Raw genomic sequence first — 12,472 nt, forward strand, 5'->3', positions numbered from 1 at the left:
TTCCACCGCTGTCATCACCTTCACAGCCTCAGCCCCCTTCTCCCAATCAATTGGACTAAATCACCAGCCTTATCACCAGCACTTGGCCTATTCGGTGCTTGGAATCGTGATCGTCACAACTAAAATCCTTCGAGTAAAGGTCAAGTTGAAAATCCACTCCTTTGTGCCCTTGCACTTCTTTTGTCAGTTTCTCACCAGCACTAGCCTCAAGATTCGCATCTCTTTTCATGTCACCATGTCAGGTCTTTGGACCATGCCTACAATACCACCGACTATTTAGATCCAACAAATCGACGACAGCGGACAAGTCACTTCCCGATCTCAAATGACTTGTGCTGTGTGGCTTGTGATTCATCAGGTCTAGGTTCACATACTTTATGCATACAAGTCTACCATATCTACGAAGTCAGTACCCGTACCTCCCCGAGCACGCTTGTTGCAGATCCAACGGCTAGGCGCTCTAGACTTGGGCAAATAATCTGCTCCGTAGGGAGGAATTCAATATGATCATTGCGTTCCGTCAATATTGGCCGTCCAAGTCTGGGCATTTGAAAAGTTGTCCATTTTGATCGAGTGATACACTCGTGAATAAGGATTAAATCCACCAACTGCGGTTCGGGCCACTGATAGTTTCCCGACAGCTCATCTCCACGTCCATGCCTCTCACAGGTGCGCACTATTCTAAAACTATCCCTTCTTTTAACCACCAGGTATCGCCAATTTCGTCGATATCGATACCTGGAGGCCTTTTGTGCTTTCCAATCCATTCTACCTCTCGGATATCAACTTGTCCTTGTGGATAATGCACTGATATTTTTGGCCTAGCAGCCGCTTCTCCCTAGTCCATCGCTTGGCCACTTTAGCCTCGCTGCTAGTCAGGAGGTCCCAATTCCGGTCCATTTCAAGCGAAAACAGCCCTCATCTCGGTATAACCCCTGTTCGAGCCAATGCCGCCCTGCAACTTTTACAGAGCCTCTGTCGTGTAGCTCCCAATCCTTTTATTTTCCAGATTTGTTCGAGACTGGAATCTCTCGACGAAACCCGGTCTACAACAGAGCATATCTGGTAAGCATTGTGGCAAATGGCACAACAGTTCAACTACCCAATCGACGAGTCAGATCCGGCAGCTGGTGACCATTTCAAGCCACCGATTCATCTCATAAATTCACAGTGTCTGCAGCAACGCAAGCGAGAGGCATTTGCAGGTTCGAGTTAGCCTGTGATGGCAACGCAGCCCAACCCACCCGATAACGGCCGCTTTTGTACGCGTAGGTCTTGCATTCAGAGCTACGACCAAAGAGTCCAAGACACTTGCGGCATTGTCAATCTGTGGACTCTGGAGACGATTTAAACCATACCGGACATGCCCTTCGTCGAGACGTCCATACTCTGCATCTCGTCCGCTGGCCCCTCGAATTTTGATCACATTTTGGACGAGAGTCTCCCAGATGTCTATCCCGGATAGGTATACGATATGCGTATCTGGTAATGTAACGTGGCCGCGCACTCGTGTAGCACAGCCTTTAGTACTTGTCCCAGATGATGGATCTTACCGTTGAGAAACGAGAGCCAAGTGACGACCAGAAAGTGAAACTACTGAAGGACGAGGTGATATACTTAAATCTGGTGGCATTACCAGCCCTAATTGCCCTGCACGTTACATATTAACCATATATAATTTCACGTTTAATCCCCAATCCCCGTGAATTGAGTCTGACCTTACCAAGAGGGAACGGTTTTGGGAGGTTCTCTAGTTTGATATCCCTTCTCCTGGGCGCGAGCTCCTTTATCCAAAGCAATATCGATAGCAACAGTAGGCTCTTGACATTTGTTATCATGAGGTATCTTGTCACCACTCCATGCACACGAGTATGACTACAAGTGAGTATGGTCAAATCTAAGTTGAGGTTACGGTCTGAACTCGAACTCGGGTCCTCAGAGCAACCCTCATAAGCATGTAGAGCCTATGAACTGGTCTCTGTGAGACTAAAAGCTTAGAATCGAGCTGGACTGGCACGACTGGTCACCGTCCTGCACTGCAGGTTTTGGGTATAGACTATCGACGTCCTTTGGACGCTCGAGCGAATCAATCACCAAGATAGGAGAAATAAAGAATTTGCCCCAGAAAACACGAGATAGTGATAATGCAGGACTCTGGATCAGTGGCCTTGAAGGCTTGGACGCAGCATGAATTATCAAAGAACCTGAATCCCTGTGTGCAGATGATGGCCAGGGTGTCTTGTCCACACTTCCGGCGACCGTACACGGCTTCCAACCTCGTTCGTTAAGGTGAAACTATCCCGAAACAGCCGTGCCTTCAAACGTCGAGACGATGGCATGGCGGACAGTCGCCTCAGGTTCTGTCGCCGAATCATCAGGGCCCAGCTTGATTGGTGCAAGCTACACAGCCTGGCGAGGATGGCAAGTCTTGGTCGTCGAATCGAGTCAAATATGCGTGCCATTCTTAATTCGTTTCGAATCGTGTCCCACGCGGCTGCCAGAAATGAGCATTGCGTTATTGCTCTACTGCATCTCCTGTGCAACAACACCACCTTTCGCACACAGCCTACACACCTCCAGGAGCAATCGGTGCCCGGACTGTTGCTTGAATGGCTTGGATGGCTTTTGGACCAAGACATAGGACTGGTTTCAAGTCGGTTTGATACTGAGTCATTGATCAGTTCCATTTGGTTTGATACGTTATGAGCCTCCGTGTCTCCATGTCATTTTGACTGGCAGGCTTGGGCTGTCGACAAGACCTTCAGTCTCATAGCAGCAGGCTACTTCGTATACAAGTATGTGTCCCTCGAGACTGTGGAGCATGCTCTTTGATCATCAGAGTAGACTCGGGTAGCGGACTTCAGATTCCAAAAGAAAAGGCATGATGATTTTGACATCCTGGTTCACGTCGTCACGTGGCCCTTGTCGCACACGTGGAGCCAATTGACTTGCGCAAGCATCAGCGGCCTATGGATCAAACATCCCTGCCTTCACGGATAGAAAGTAGGACACATCAAGATCTTGAGAAGGCTATCTTTGTCATGTTATATATGCATCCTCGAGTGATTAGACGAAGCAAACGCCCAACTAGAAGCCGGAGCGCCTGAAGCCACCGCTCTCCCTCAAAACCTTCTGGTATTGTACAAAGAAATCAAACGAGCCACTTGGACCTGTCGTAGTAAGCCCAAGGTCTGTAGATTCGACAGGTTCAATCATCTCGAGTTCTTCTTGTTCTCTTCCACCCGCAGCTTGTGCAATGTCTCTGCCCTGCGCCTCTCACCTCCGTGAATCTTGTGACCACGTTTATGTTCCCACAGACCTTCTCTAGCCACCAAAGTAGCACCACTTCCATTCGTCCCCTTCAGAGGATGGGCCGATGGGCCCGTGATGATGTATCCATTCTTCAATTTGAATCCTTGGGCCTTTTTCAGATCGGCAGTGGTCTGTCCTGCTTCCAAAACGTATGTATCGGAGCCATTGGGAACGTTGACAATGATCTTCTGTAGACCTGGGGTCTTGGTCACCGTTGCAAGTTGGTCGGGCTTAAGATCTTTTGGGAATGCAGGCACTTCCACCACTCTCAATTCCGACACGCCATCCTTGATGTACTTGAAATCCCCACCAATCCCAAATTCACCTCTGCGAAATTTTTCTCGCCACCGGAGGAGATATCGACGAGTCCGTGGAGGTTCAAAGCCTCTTTCTTTCAGTTGTAATGATGTCAAAGTAAATAGCTCGTCCCAGGTTTGCAGTTTGCTGGCGTGTTTGCTCATTTCGCGGCCGATCAAGGAGAAGAAGGTAGGGATGTCGGGTACAAAAGGTGTAGGCGATGGGACTCGGCCATCTTGCGGCACGCCACGGTGCAGACTACGTTGACATGGTCTGCACACGTAGGATTGTGTAATAGATGGCGAGGGTCTGAGGAAGGAGGAGACCAGAGTCGTCGTGAATGGGGGAGGTCGAGTGATCATCGTTTGAGGAAACGAGGATCTCAGGCTGCTTCAATTGGGATATAGGCCAGGGCTGGATGCTGGAGAGATCATTTATCGTCCACGAGGCATTGTTGTGATGGCGCAATGGTTGCTCTACCAGTTGTGAAATTTGTTTGCAATTGACCAACTTGGACATTCTGAAGCTGCAACTTTCTTTCTCCAATCAGACCTGGAGAATTCTTAGGTAAGTGCCAAGCCTTGATGCCAAGCCTTGGAGCCTCGTGAGACTCAGGCACGTGAGTGAGATTGTGTTGAGAGAGAGGAACTTCAAGGAACTCTTTGCACAAACAATTGAGTCAAACTTCAACCTCCATCCCTCACTTACTCTTGATCTATGGTAATTAGAACCATGCAAATCTGTTTGACAGCGATTTGAAGTGGGACAGGAGCCCCGTCAGATATGAAATACCACCCATCCAATTATCCGTGAACTTTCATGGCGAACACAAGAGACGACACGAACTTGACATTTATCTCTTCCCATTAAGCTGCCAAAGGTTGAAAAGCAGATTCACCGCAAAAGGTCTTTGGAATCTCTAGAACATACTTCCATCATGGCGCGATCGGCGGCAGGGGTTTCGCCCCTTATGCCACGGTCTCCATCAAACATGAATATTGCAATGTCGCCATCTCGTGCGAAGGCTCTCGCCATGAGGGAGTCCATATTCAAGCAACAACACGATGTGGTAACATCAGCCCAAAAGCCATCCGCTGATTACGACATGGCAGAACAAATGAACGAGGAAATCAGCAACAAGTATGTCAAAGGTTGGTCAAGGTCGTCCCCTGATTTCGGCATTCTTGTTGCTCACCAACGCAGGCAAAAAATTGGGCGAAGGCACCTACGCCATCGTCTACAAAGGTCATTTGAGATCTAACCCTAATGTTCTGGTTGCCATCAAAAAATTCAAGGTGGATCCTTCGCAGCAGCGTGAAGGTCTCAATGTCGACACCATCCGAGAAATCAAGTATCTACAAGAAATCTCTCACCCCAGCATCGTCGCCTTGCTAGACGTCTTCTCTTCAAAGGATCAAAATATCAACATGGTCATTGAATATTTTTCCAACGGTAACCTGGAAGAGTTGATCCGGGACAAATCGGTGAGTTACGGCGCGGCTGATGTCAAGGCATGGATGGGCATGCTTTGTCGAGCAATCTACTATTGTCACTCTCATTTTATCCTACATCGCGATATCAAGCCCAATAACTTGCTCATTGCTGCCAATGGTGAAGTCAAGTTGGCCGATTTCGGTCTGGCCAGATCATTTGGCGATCCTCGATACCAGATGACTTCGGCAGTGATAACGTTGTGGTATCGGCCTCCTGAGTTGCTGTTTGGTGCAAGGCAGTACAGTGGAGCCGTAGACATGTGGAGCATCGGAATGGTGTTTGCCGAATTGCTGATCCGGCGACCCTATGCGGCGGCCGATGTTGCAGATCAACAAGTCCTAGCTAGTGGCGGAGGCACGGTTGCTCAGCTCGACAAGATCTGTGAAGCAGTGGGAACTCCGACGGAAGAGAATTGGCCAGGTGTCTCGAAGCTTAAGGACTGGTTTCAACTCGATAAGAACGTTCCGGTCAGGGACAAGACCTTTTACATGCAAATGTTCCCGACCGCGGGTCCGGTGGGTGTGGATTTGTTGATGGCAATGCTCAAGCTGGATCCAAGGAAGCGTGTCACTGCAAGAGGAGCCCTAGAACACGAATGGTGGCATGTTGATCCAAGGCCAACCGACGCACTTAATCTGCCAGTTCAAGGTGGTGGCGCGTCCAAGATGGCAGCTGCGGAAGCCGCCGAGCCTGGGGTTGTGGTCAACGAGGCCAAATACAAGGGAGTTGCAAAGAAACTTGATTTTGGGAGCATGAAGAAATGAATGACTGCTCGATTGCCTTTGCAGTGAATGAAACGATGACATATATCTCATGCGAACCAGCGATCGGGCATGGAATCAGAGCTCCTGTTACGGCTTCTGACGCATGTATTGCTAAGCCGACCATCCAGAGGTGATGTACACTTGGACGTAAGGTCAGGTCTATGGATAGACTGGAAGCATATGGGCTATGATCCTCGGAATGCTCCAGAGTACGATGGTCTCATCCAACTGGCATCCGGTACAATGCCTATTCCAGCGAATCATGGGTTTTATGAGGCGAGAAATACCACACGCTCATGGATCCCTGCCGTTTCTTCCCTGATTTAGGACAAGCACAGCCATACAATACACACCATATGGGTCTGACGATGACAATGATGAGATTGAAATGGTCTCTTCCAGCGTGGCTACCGCATTACAGGATTCTCAGGGTCTTGGACAAGGTTGAGGAAGTGCTTGTCAAGACAGTTTCTCTCCTAGGCTCATCTGCAATGTTGAAACAGTGCGGAATAGTAGTAGTCAGTTAATTCAATGACAAGAACGATAACTGCCAGATGATATGATGCAGTGATGGTGAGAGGAGGGCTGCTTCTGTCCTTGATCTCGCGATTCAAGATATAATAAGGATGGATGTTGTGGAAAAATCATGACGTTGGTCGTTGGTCGTTTGTTGCTTTCATGTATGATTATGATTATGATTTGGAGATGTGAGTTTTAGTTTGTATTTTTATCCGCTGTCTCACCATAGGAACTCTCTCAACCACATTTGATACTGCGTTCAACGCCCTTTACATTATTCTGTAATCACAGAATCCAGTAGACTCTCCCATGCAACATTCCAGCGGTAGATAAGCCCCACCCAGTTATTCAATGGCAAACTCTGCATCATCCACCAAAGTTACCCTGCTGATTCTGGGAGCTGGGTGGACATATCAATTCTTACAACCATTATTGTCACACCACAAAATTAGTTACGCTGCCACTACAACGACAGGGCACGATGATACCATCCCGTTCAAGTTCGACGCTGAGTCTGATGATCCAACTCCATATCACCACCTCCCCAACGCCGATTACATCCTCATTACTTTCCCCCTCAAAGGACGAGGCCCGTCGGCGAAATTGCTCTCTATGTATCAACAGACACACAGTCACAGCACCGACGCTACCCTCCAGCCTTCAAGGGAAGGAAGCCACAGATGGATCCAGCTAGGCTCAACCGGCATCTTCACCTCGCCGGACTGGAATGATGAATCGTCACCCATCGACGCTGCCAATGAGAGAGGCATTGCGGAGGGCGAGCTTATCGAGCTCGGAGGAGTCGTCTTGAATCTCGCAGGTCTCTACGGTGGAGGGAGAGAGCCCAAGAATTGGCTTGTGAGAGTTGCAAAGACGAAAGAGCAGCTTGCTAGTAAAGGCGCTCTTCATCTGGTGCACGGGGTAGATGTTGCTAGGGCCGTCGTCGCCGTTGTCTTTGAGAGCGACAAGGATGCCATTTTCGGCAAGCGATGGATCATTGCAGATGGCATGTCCTACGATTGGTGGGCTCTGGCCTGGGAATGGACGGGCGAGACTCAAGAGCTAAGTGCAGATGAGACTGTCCCTCAGCGCTCAGAGGACAAATTGAAATATCGCCAGTGGGTGCTCGACCTTATGGAGGAAAACAATGTGAGAGCCTTGCCACGAACTCCGGAGCTTCTGGGAAGGAAGATGGACTCCAGGGCTTTTTGGAAGGCCGTTGGTTTGCTCCCTGAGAGATCTCTGTCTAGGTGATCAACTCGGATCATCCTTCGATTCCCCAGGCCCACGTACCTAATGACATGTGTGAGCTGCTAGATAAATTTGACCCCATGTCAAATGGAATCCGACACATGACGCCGCCAGGAGAGACTATGTCATCAACGAGCTAGGGCAAGACTGACACATCTCGTGAGAGATATTTGAAGATTCAACTCCCTGACGATTGACTAAGAGCTATTTGGCTGCATGGACGCGTCTTCATTCACTTGCAAACAGCCATCGACCACAGAGACCTACAGTTCATTCACAGATGGAGTACAACGAATCCTGCCGTCGAAACCATGGCTGTGAATGTGTGGAATTGAAATCCAGGAAAAATGTGGCTTGATGGTAAATTCAGGAAGAACCTCACGAGAATCAAACAAAATATCGCTTGTGACAGGTATAATCGTACAAAGTTGCGCTTGTTCTACATCATGTTCATGGGCACTCGTACTTTGTCCCTCCAATCTACGCCCGTAGCAGCGACGAAGCCATAATGCCCTTCGCCAGAGTTGGCAACCTCCTCGCCTAATCGACGGAACGTCTTGTCATCAGGAACCATCTCTCCCCAAACCAAGGGCCCTTTGATCATTTCGATCCTGGCTTCCTCCCCTAATCGAGTGGTCGGATCGAGGCCAGCAAATTCTCGGCGATCCAAGCCTGTGTCCAGGGGCCGATTGACGTGACATGCGGCTGAGATGGCCGCGGAGCAACTCCCCACCAATGGCATGTTGGGGTCGAGGGGGATCAATCCGAAGCCGACCAGGCCGAGCAAGATGCAGCCACCGATGATGATCAAGAAAATCATCCCAATGGGGCTGTACCCACAAGTGGCGATCTCAAAGGCACTAATCAGCCTGCCAGAAGCATCGTAGTGAGATATCACTGCCAGGAAAATAGACTGCGAGATAAGCCAATGGAGTAGTGCCGACAGGCCGATCAAAGGCACTGCGAAGCGGTAGGGCAGTTGTAAGAAGTAGGTCCTACGTTGCTGTCCAATCGGTTTGGATGTGCGGAGAGCCCGTGGTTGGTGGCGGTCAGTGCGATTGACCGAGAAGCGCGACCATTCTTGTGCTGACACCATGGACGTCAGCAGAGAGTTGACGGCGAAGTAGAGAATGGAGAGAGTGAGCTGCGGTGAGTTGGCCACGAGCACCGACGACACCACGGCATTGTCCACCGGCATTCTAGAGATTTCCCACCCATCCAGGAGACTGTCGATCAGGACCTTGCCGAGGCCACGGTCGTACAGCTTAGCGATAGATGTATTGCTATTCAAGCGTGAAACTCCCAATGGCAGAAGAAACCCGAGTGTGGCCAGACATGCGACGAAACTGTTTCAAAAGTCAGCAGGTGCCTCCAATGACATCTTGAACGCCATCAATCCTTACTAGAAGACCGTGAAGGACCATCTTGTCTTGGACGCAGCGTTTAACCATCTCTTGCGGCGAGGCCCGACTTTCCACTGGCCAGCCTCCGCCACTTGCCATCGCTTATCGACTGACACTTTCTTCTTCCTGCTTAACTTGACCATTTTGGCTTTAGTTTGTATACCCGTGTTGACAGTCGCCACATCAGGATCAACGATGAAGGATGCCACAGCGTCACCAATTGTCATCAAAGGCTTGTCGATGACGCTGGAAACAATGATATAAGCCATGATTATGAGCTTCACAACGTTACATGCAAAGACAGTCCAGAGGATGGCCAAATTTGCGTAGAAGCCACACTTTTCTTCGATGAGCTGGCTCATGCAATAGTCGGCCGAGATATTGCTTGGTCTCCAGTTTTCGATGTCCAATCGGTTCCCATCGATCTGTGAGGGACAGTTATCCCCACGAGGATATGTATACGTGTTGGAAACGCCCGGGATCACATATGGCGAGTCAGGGAGTGGACAGATCCAGGCGTAAGAGCTGCTAGAGCGTTGGCCCGTGTTGGCTCCGGCAGCCAAGAGGACGGACCCGTTTCCCGGGGATGGAGGCTGATCGGAGATAACAATCACAGATCTTCTCTTGGTGATGAGCTCGCTGGCGTAGGCATCGACACAATCGGCATTCTCTAGTCGTTCAAACTGCGAGGCATTCACCAGAACCTGTTGTTGGGTTTCGGCCACGAGGTCTTGGAGATCGGGAACCCTGAAACTGGCGCCTGCTGGGCGTGTGTAATTGAAGAAGTCGCCTTCCAGGAAACCGGGGGTGGCGAAGGTAACAGTGTAGTCTGTGGTGGCGATGGACGAGAAGAATGCCGAATTGAAGCTTGAACGGATGTCAGTTTTGGCACGTCCTGAGGAATCGAGTGATGGGCCAAGGCTGAATAACTTACAGCAAGTGGAGAGGTAGCGAGGACAAAGAAAGCAATACCCATAGACAACATCGCAACATGCTGACATGCCTCAGATTTCGAACACTCGGCATTCCAATGTCTAGCCACTTGGCTTTTGCATGTGCACGATCAATGTCGTTGCGACTTGGAGCAACCAGACACTGCATGCAGAAGTTGCTGCCAGCAAGTAGCCCTGTACTGACGACATTGATGGCCAAGTGAGACCAGGTATTGATTGTTGAGGTGCGACCACAATCGCCGTGAAACATTTCGATCAATACACGACTGGATAACGCACCGCCGGAAGCCGATACTTTGGTGACGTAGACTGCAACAGCAAAATTGATGATGGCGGTGATGCCGGCTGCCAGGGCAGCTAATGAAGCACCGAACTTCCACCCGTCTGGTTGAATCTTGTTCATAACCCCATCTTCAACCCCCTTAGGCGATAGCAGTAGTTTTGATTTGGATATAACGGGCGACTCGATGCCATTTTCCCTCGACGGCGACTTGAAGCCTGCCGCCACTATTGTCACCTCTGGTGCCGTCTCTGTGTCTTCGACTGGGTGATATGAGCTCTGCGTCGCGCTGGACACCCCAGGTCTACTGAAATTGCGCATGGTGATATCGCACGATGCGACATTCCTGCTTGTCAGGACCGAAATAGCACCTTTTGATAAACAAGGTTAATTGGTCTTTCAACCAAAAGATTCTCAATAACAGGCAGCAAGCTTGAACCCTTGGAGCTTAGTGGGAGCAGCTGTCGAGCACTACCACTCGGGGCACTAGTTCCTACCGTGTTCCGAGGCAGCATGTCCAGCTTTTGGCCCCCATCTCTATGTGTATGGAGCGTGTCACAGGCTATGACGCTCGAGGAAAGTGGTGCGCCCCATGAAGAGCCACAGAGCGTGTCCGTTAGAGTGGACGTTATGTGTCAGAAGTCACCTGTTTTGCTGAAGCGTGTTTCAACTTACGGAGTATGTTGATCCTTTGAATTGCTTGGGATCGTGGCTTGCTTATAGGCTGTTACCTTGAAATTTATGGAGAAGAGGATTTGATTAGTCCAGAGAAGAGAAAAGAGAGTGGAGACATGTTAGTCACGTGATGTAATGCTGCATGGAAAGCTCAAGGCTCGAACGTAGTGCTCAGGAAGTCCTATTGCTCGACCGTACAATGAAGTTGGCAATTTCAAAACACGTGACATCTAAAGGCACCCCTTACGTCATTGAGCCTTGCCGCGTGTGAGATACTTTCTCAACAATAGTCAAAGGAGGCAGTCCTAGGACCTGATTGTGAATGGATTTCACAACTTTTTTGAAACTGATGTGCATCGACAGATCGGATCGGTAGTGAGGCAGCTTGAGTCTTCAGAGCACTGTGCATAATGCACAGGTGTTCAAATCCGTAGCACGTGTGCAGATAATATGGCTCGGAAAATTGAAGGCCCGCAAGTTTCAGCGGACAGCTGTGGCAACTCAGGGCCGAGATCTTCAGAGACTCGTTCAAGGTTAGGGTCGATGCCATCTTCCAGGACGGTGCCCGGCGAAAAAAGACATGAATACCTGATGTCTACTTCGACACCGCCTGTACATTCGAGACCACAAATCTGGGCACGATGCTCCACGTCGACCCATGAAATGGGTACAAACCGAGGTACCCCCCTCCCACCGGCTACAGCACGAATCATATCAATATCCAACTCCCAGGTTCACTTTGTCAAACATGGGGCTGCGTAGGCGGAGGTGATGACGGTGGAGCGCAATGACTTGGCGCGGCTTGGCATCAAGCGGCGGAGAATCCTCTATCATGAACAGAGATACAATGTGTTGCGGGGAGAAGGTTCAGTGGCGCGGGAAGTTGAGGTTGAAGGCAGACACTGCCCTTGGCACAAGACTCATTCATCATCCAACCCGTGCGTGTCATGTTCCTGTTGTGGAAAACGTCCCGTGCACCCGCAGACCCAAAGGTGGGATCCCATCAGAAATGAGTTTTTCAATCGAATTCCCACTCGTCCACTCCAGCCAGTCTCCAAGTATTCCACCTGGAGCGGAGACTTGCAGCGTGCATACAGACCGAGGTTGCTATCTAGTATTGTTGGTACCTAGGTAAGATCTATCGCTAAGATTCTTCATGGTGGATCGTCGTTGGCACGAGGCTGGTATGACGATTGCCACGGCCGACAAGACTTGCAGTGACGCCCTCAGTGTCTCGGCAAAACCACGCCACCACGCCACTCCCGTTCTGAACCATGCGTATCCGTCCTGCAGCGTCTCTCTCCACATCCAAATCAACGGCCAACACCGTTCTTTGGGCGTCGCACATTTCTTTCGCTAGTGTATGCTTGGTCACAAACCGGTGTCGTCATCCCCCTTGGGCTGCCACAATCTCGGAGTCATACCCCATATGGGGGAAGGGTTGCGGGTGGACCTGGAACAAATGTCAAATATTAAAACCATCGCACATAGTCACCCTCTGCCATTTCCAGATAGATGGTTGCT

General features: G+C 50.0%; 4 protein-coding genes across 4 annotated transcripts; 2 read left to right on the plus strand and 2 right to left on the minus strand.

Annotated features, from left to right (window-relative positions):
* Positions 1-2,941: 2,941 nt before the first annotated feature.
* On the minus strand, positions 2,942-4,120 carry PV10_02040 (uncharacterized protein). The gene has a single exon (XM_016366313.1). The coding sequence runs from the start codon at positions 3,969-3,971 to the stop codon at positions 3,213-3,215; it is 759 nt and encodes a 252-aa protein (XP_016225831.1). The 5' UTR covers positions 3,972-4,120; the 3' UTR covers positions 2,942-3,212.
* Positions 4,121-4,289: 169 nt separating this feature from the next.
* PV10_02041 (uncharacterized protein) lies at positions 4,290-6,419 on the plus strand. Its single transcript, XM_016366314.1, has 2 exons — positions 4,290-4,760; positions 4,813-6,419. The coding sequence occupies exons 1-2, from the start codon at positions 4,547-4,549 to the stop codon at positions 5,865-5,867; spliced, it is 1,269 nt and encodes a 422-aa protein (XP_016225832.1). The 5' UTR covers positions 4,290-4,546; the 3' UTR covers positions 5,868-6,419.
* Positions 6,420-6,737: 318 nt separating this feature from the next.
* On the plus strand, positions 6,738-7,938 carry PV10_02042 (uncharacterized protein; the record flags this gene model as incomplete). The annotated part of the gene is made up of 1 exon (XM_016366315.1): positions 6,738-7,938. One exon carries the CDS (start codon positions 6,738-6,740, stop codon positions 7,638-7,640), a length of 903 nt encoding a protein of 300 aa, XP_016225833.1. The 3' UTR covers positions 7,641-7,938.
* A 111-nt stretch (positions 7,939-8,049) lies between these two features.
* PV10_02043 (uncharacterized protein) lies at positions 8,050-10,594 on the minus strand (the record flags this gene model as incomplete). Its single annotated transcript, XM_016366316.1, has 3 exons — positions 8,050-8,983; positions 9,041-9,907; positions 9,975-10,594. 3 exons carry the CDS (start codon positions 10,592-10,594, stop codon positions 8,077-8,079), a joined length of 2,394 nt encoding a protein of 797 aa, XP_016225834.1. The 3' UTR covers positions 8,050-8,076.
* Between the last annotated feature and the right edge of the window lie 1,878 nt (positions 10,595-12,472).

The sequence above is a fragment of the Exophiala mesophila genome, assembly GCF_000836275.1.
Source record: "Exophiala mesophila strain CBS 40295 unplaced genomic scaffold supercont1.2, whole genome shotgun sequence".
Taxonomy (NCBI): domain Eukaryota; kingdom Fungi; phylum Ascomycota; class Eurotiomycetes; order Chaetothyriales; family Herpotrichiellaceae; genus Exophiala; species Exophiala mesophila.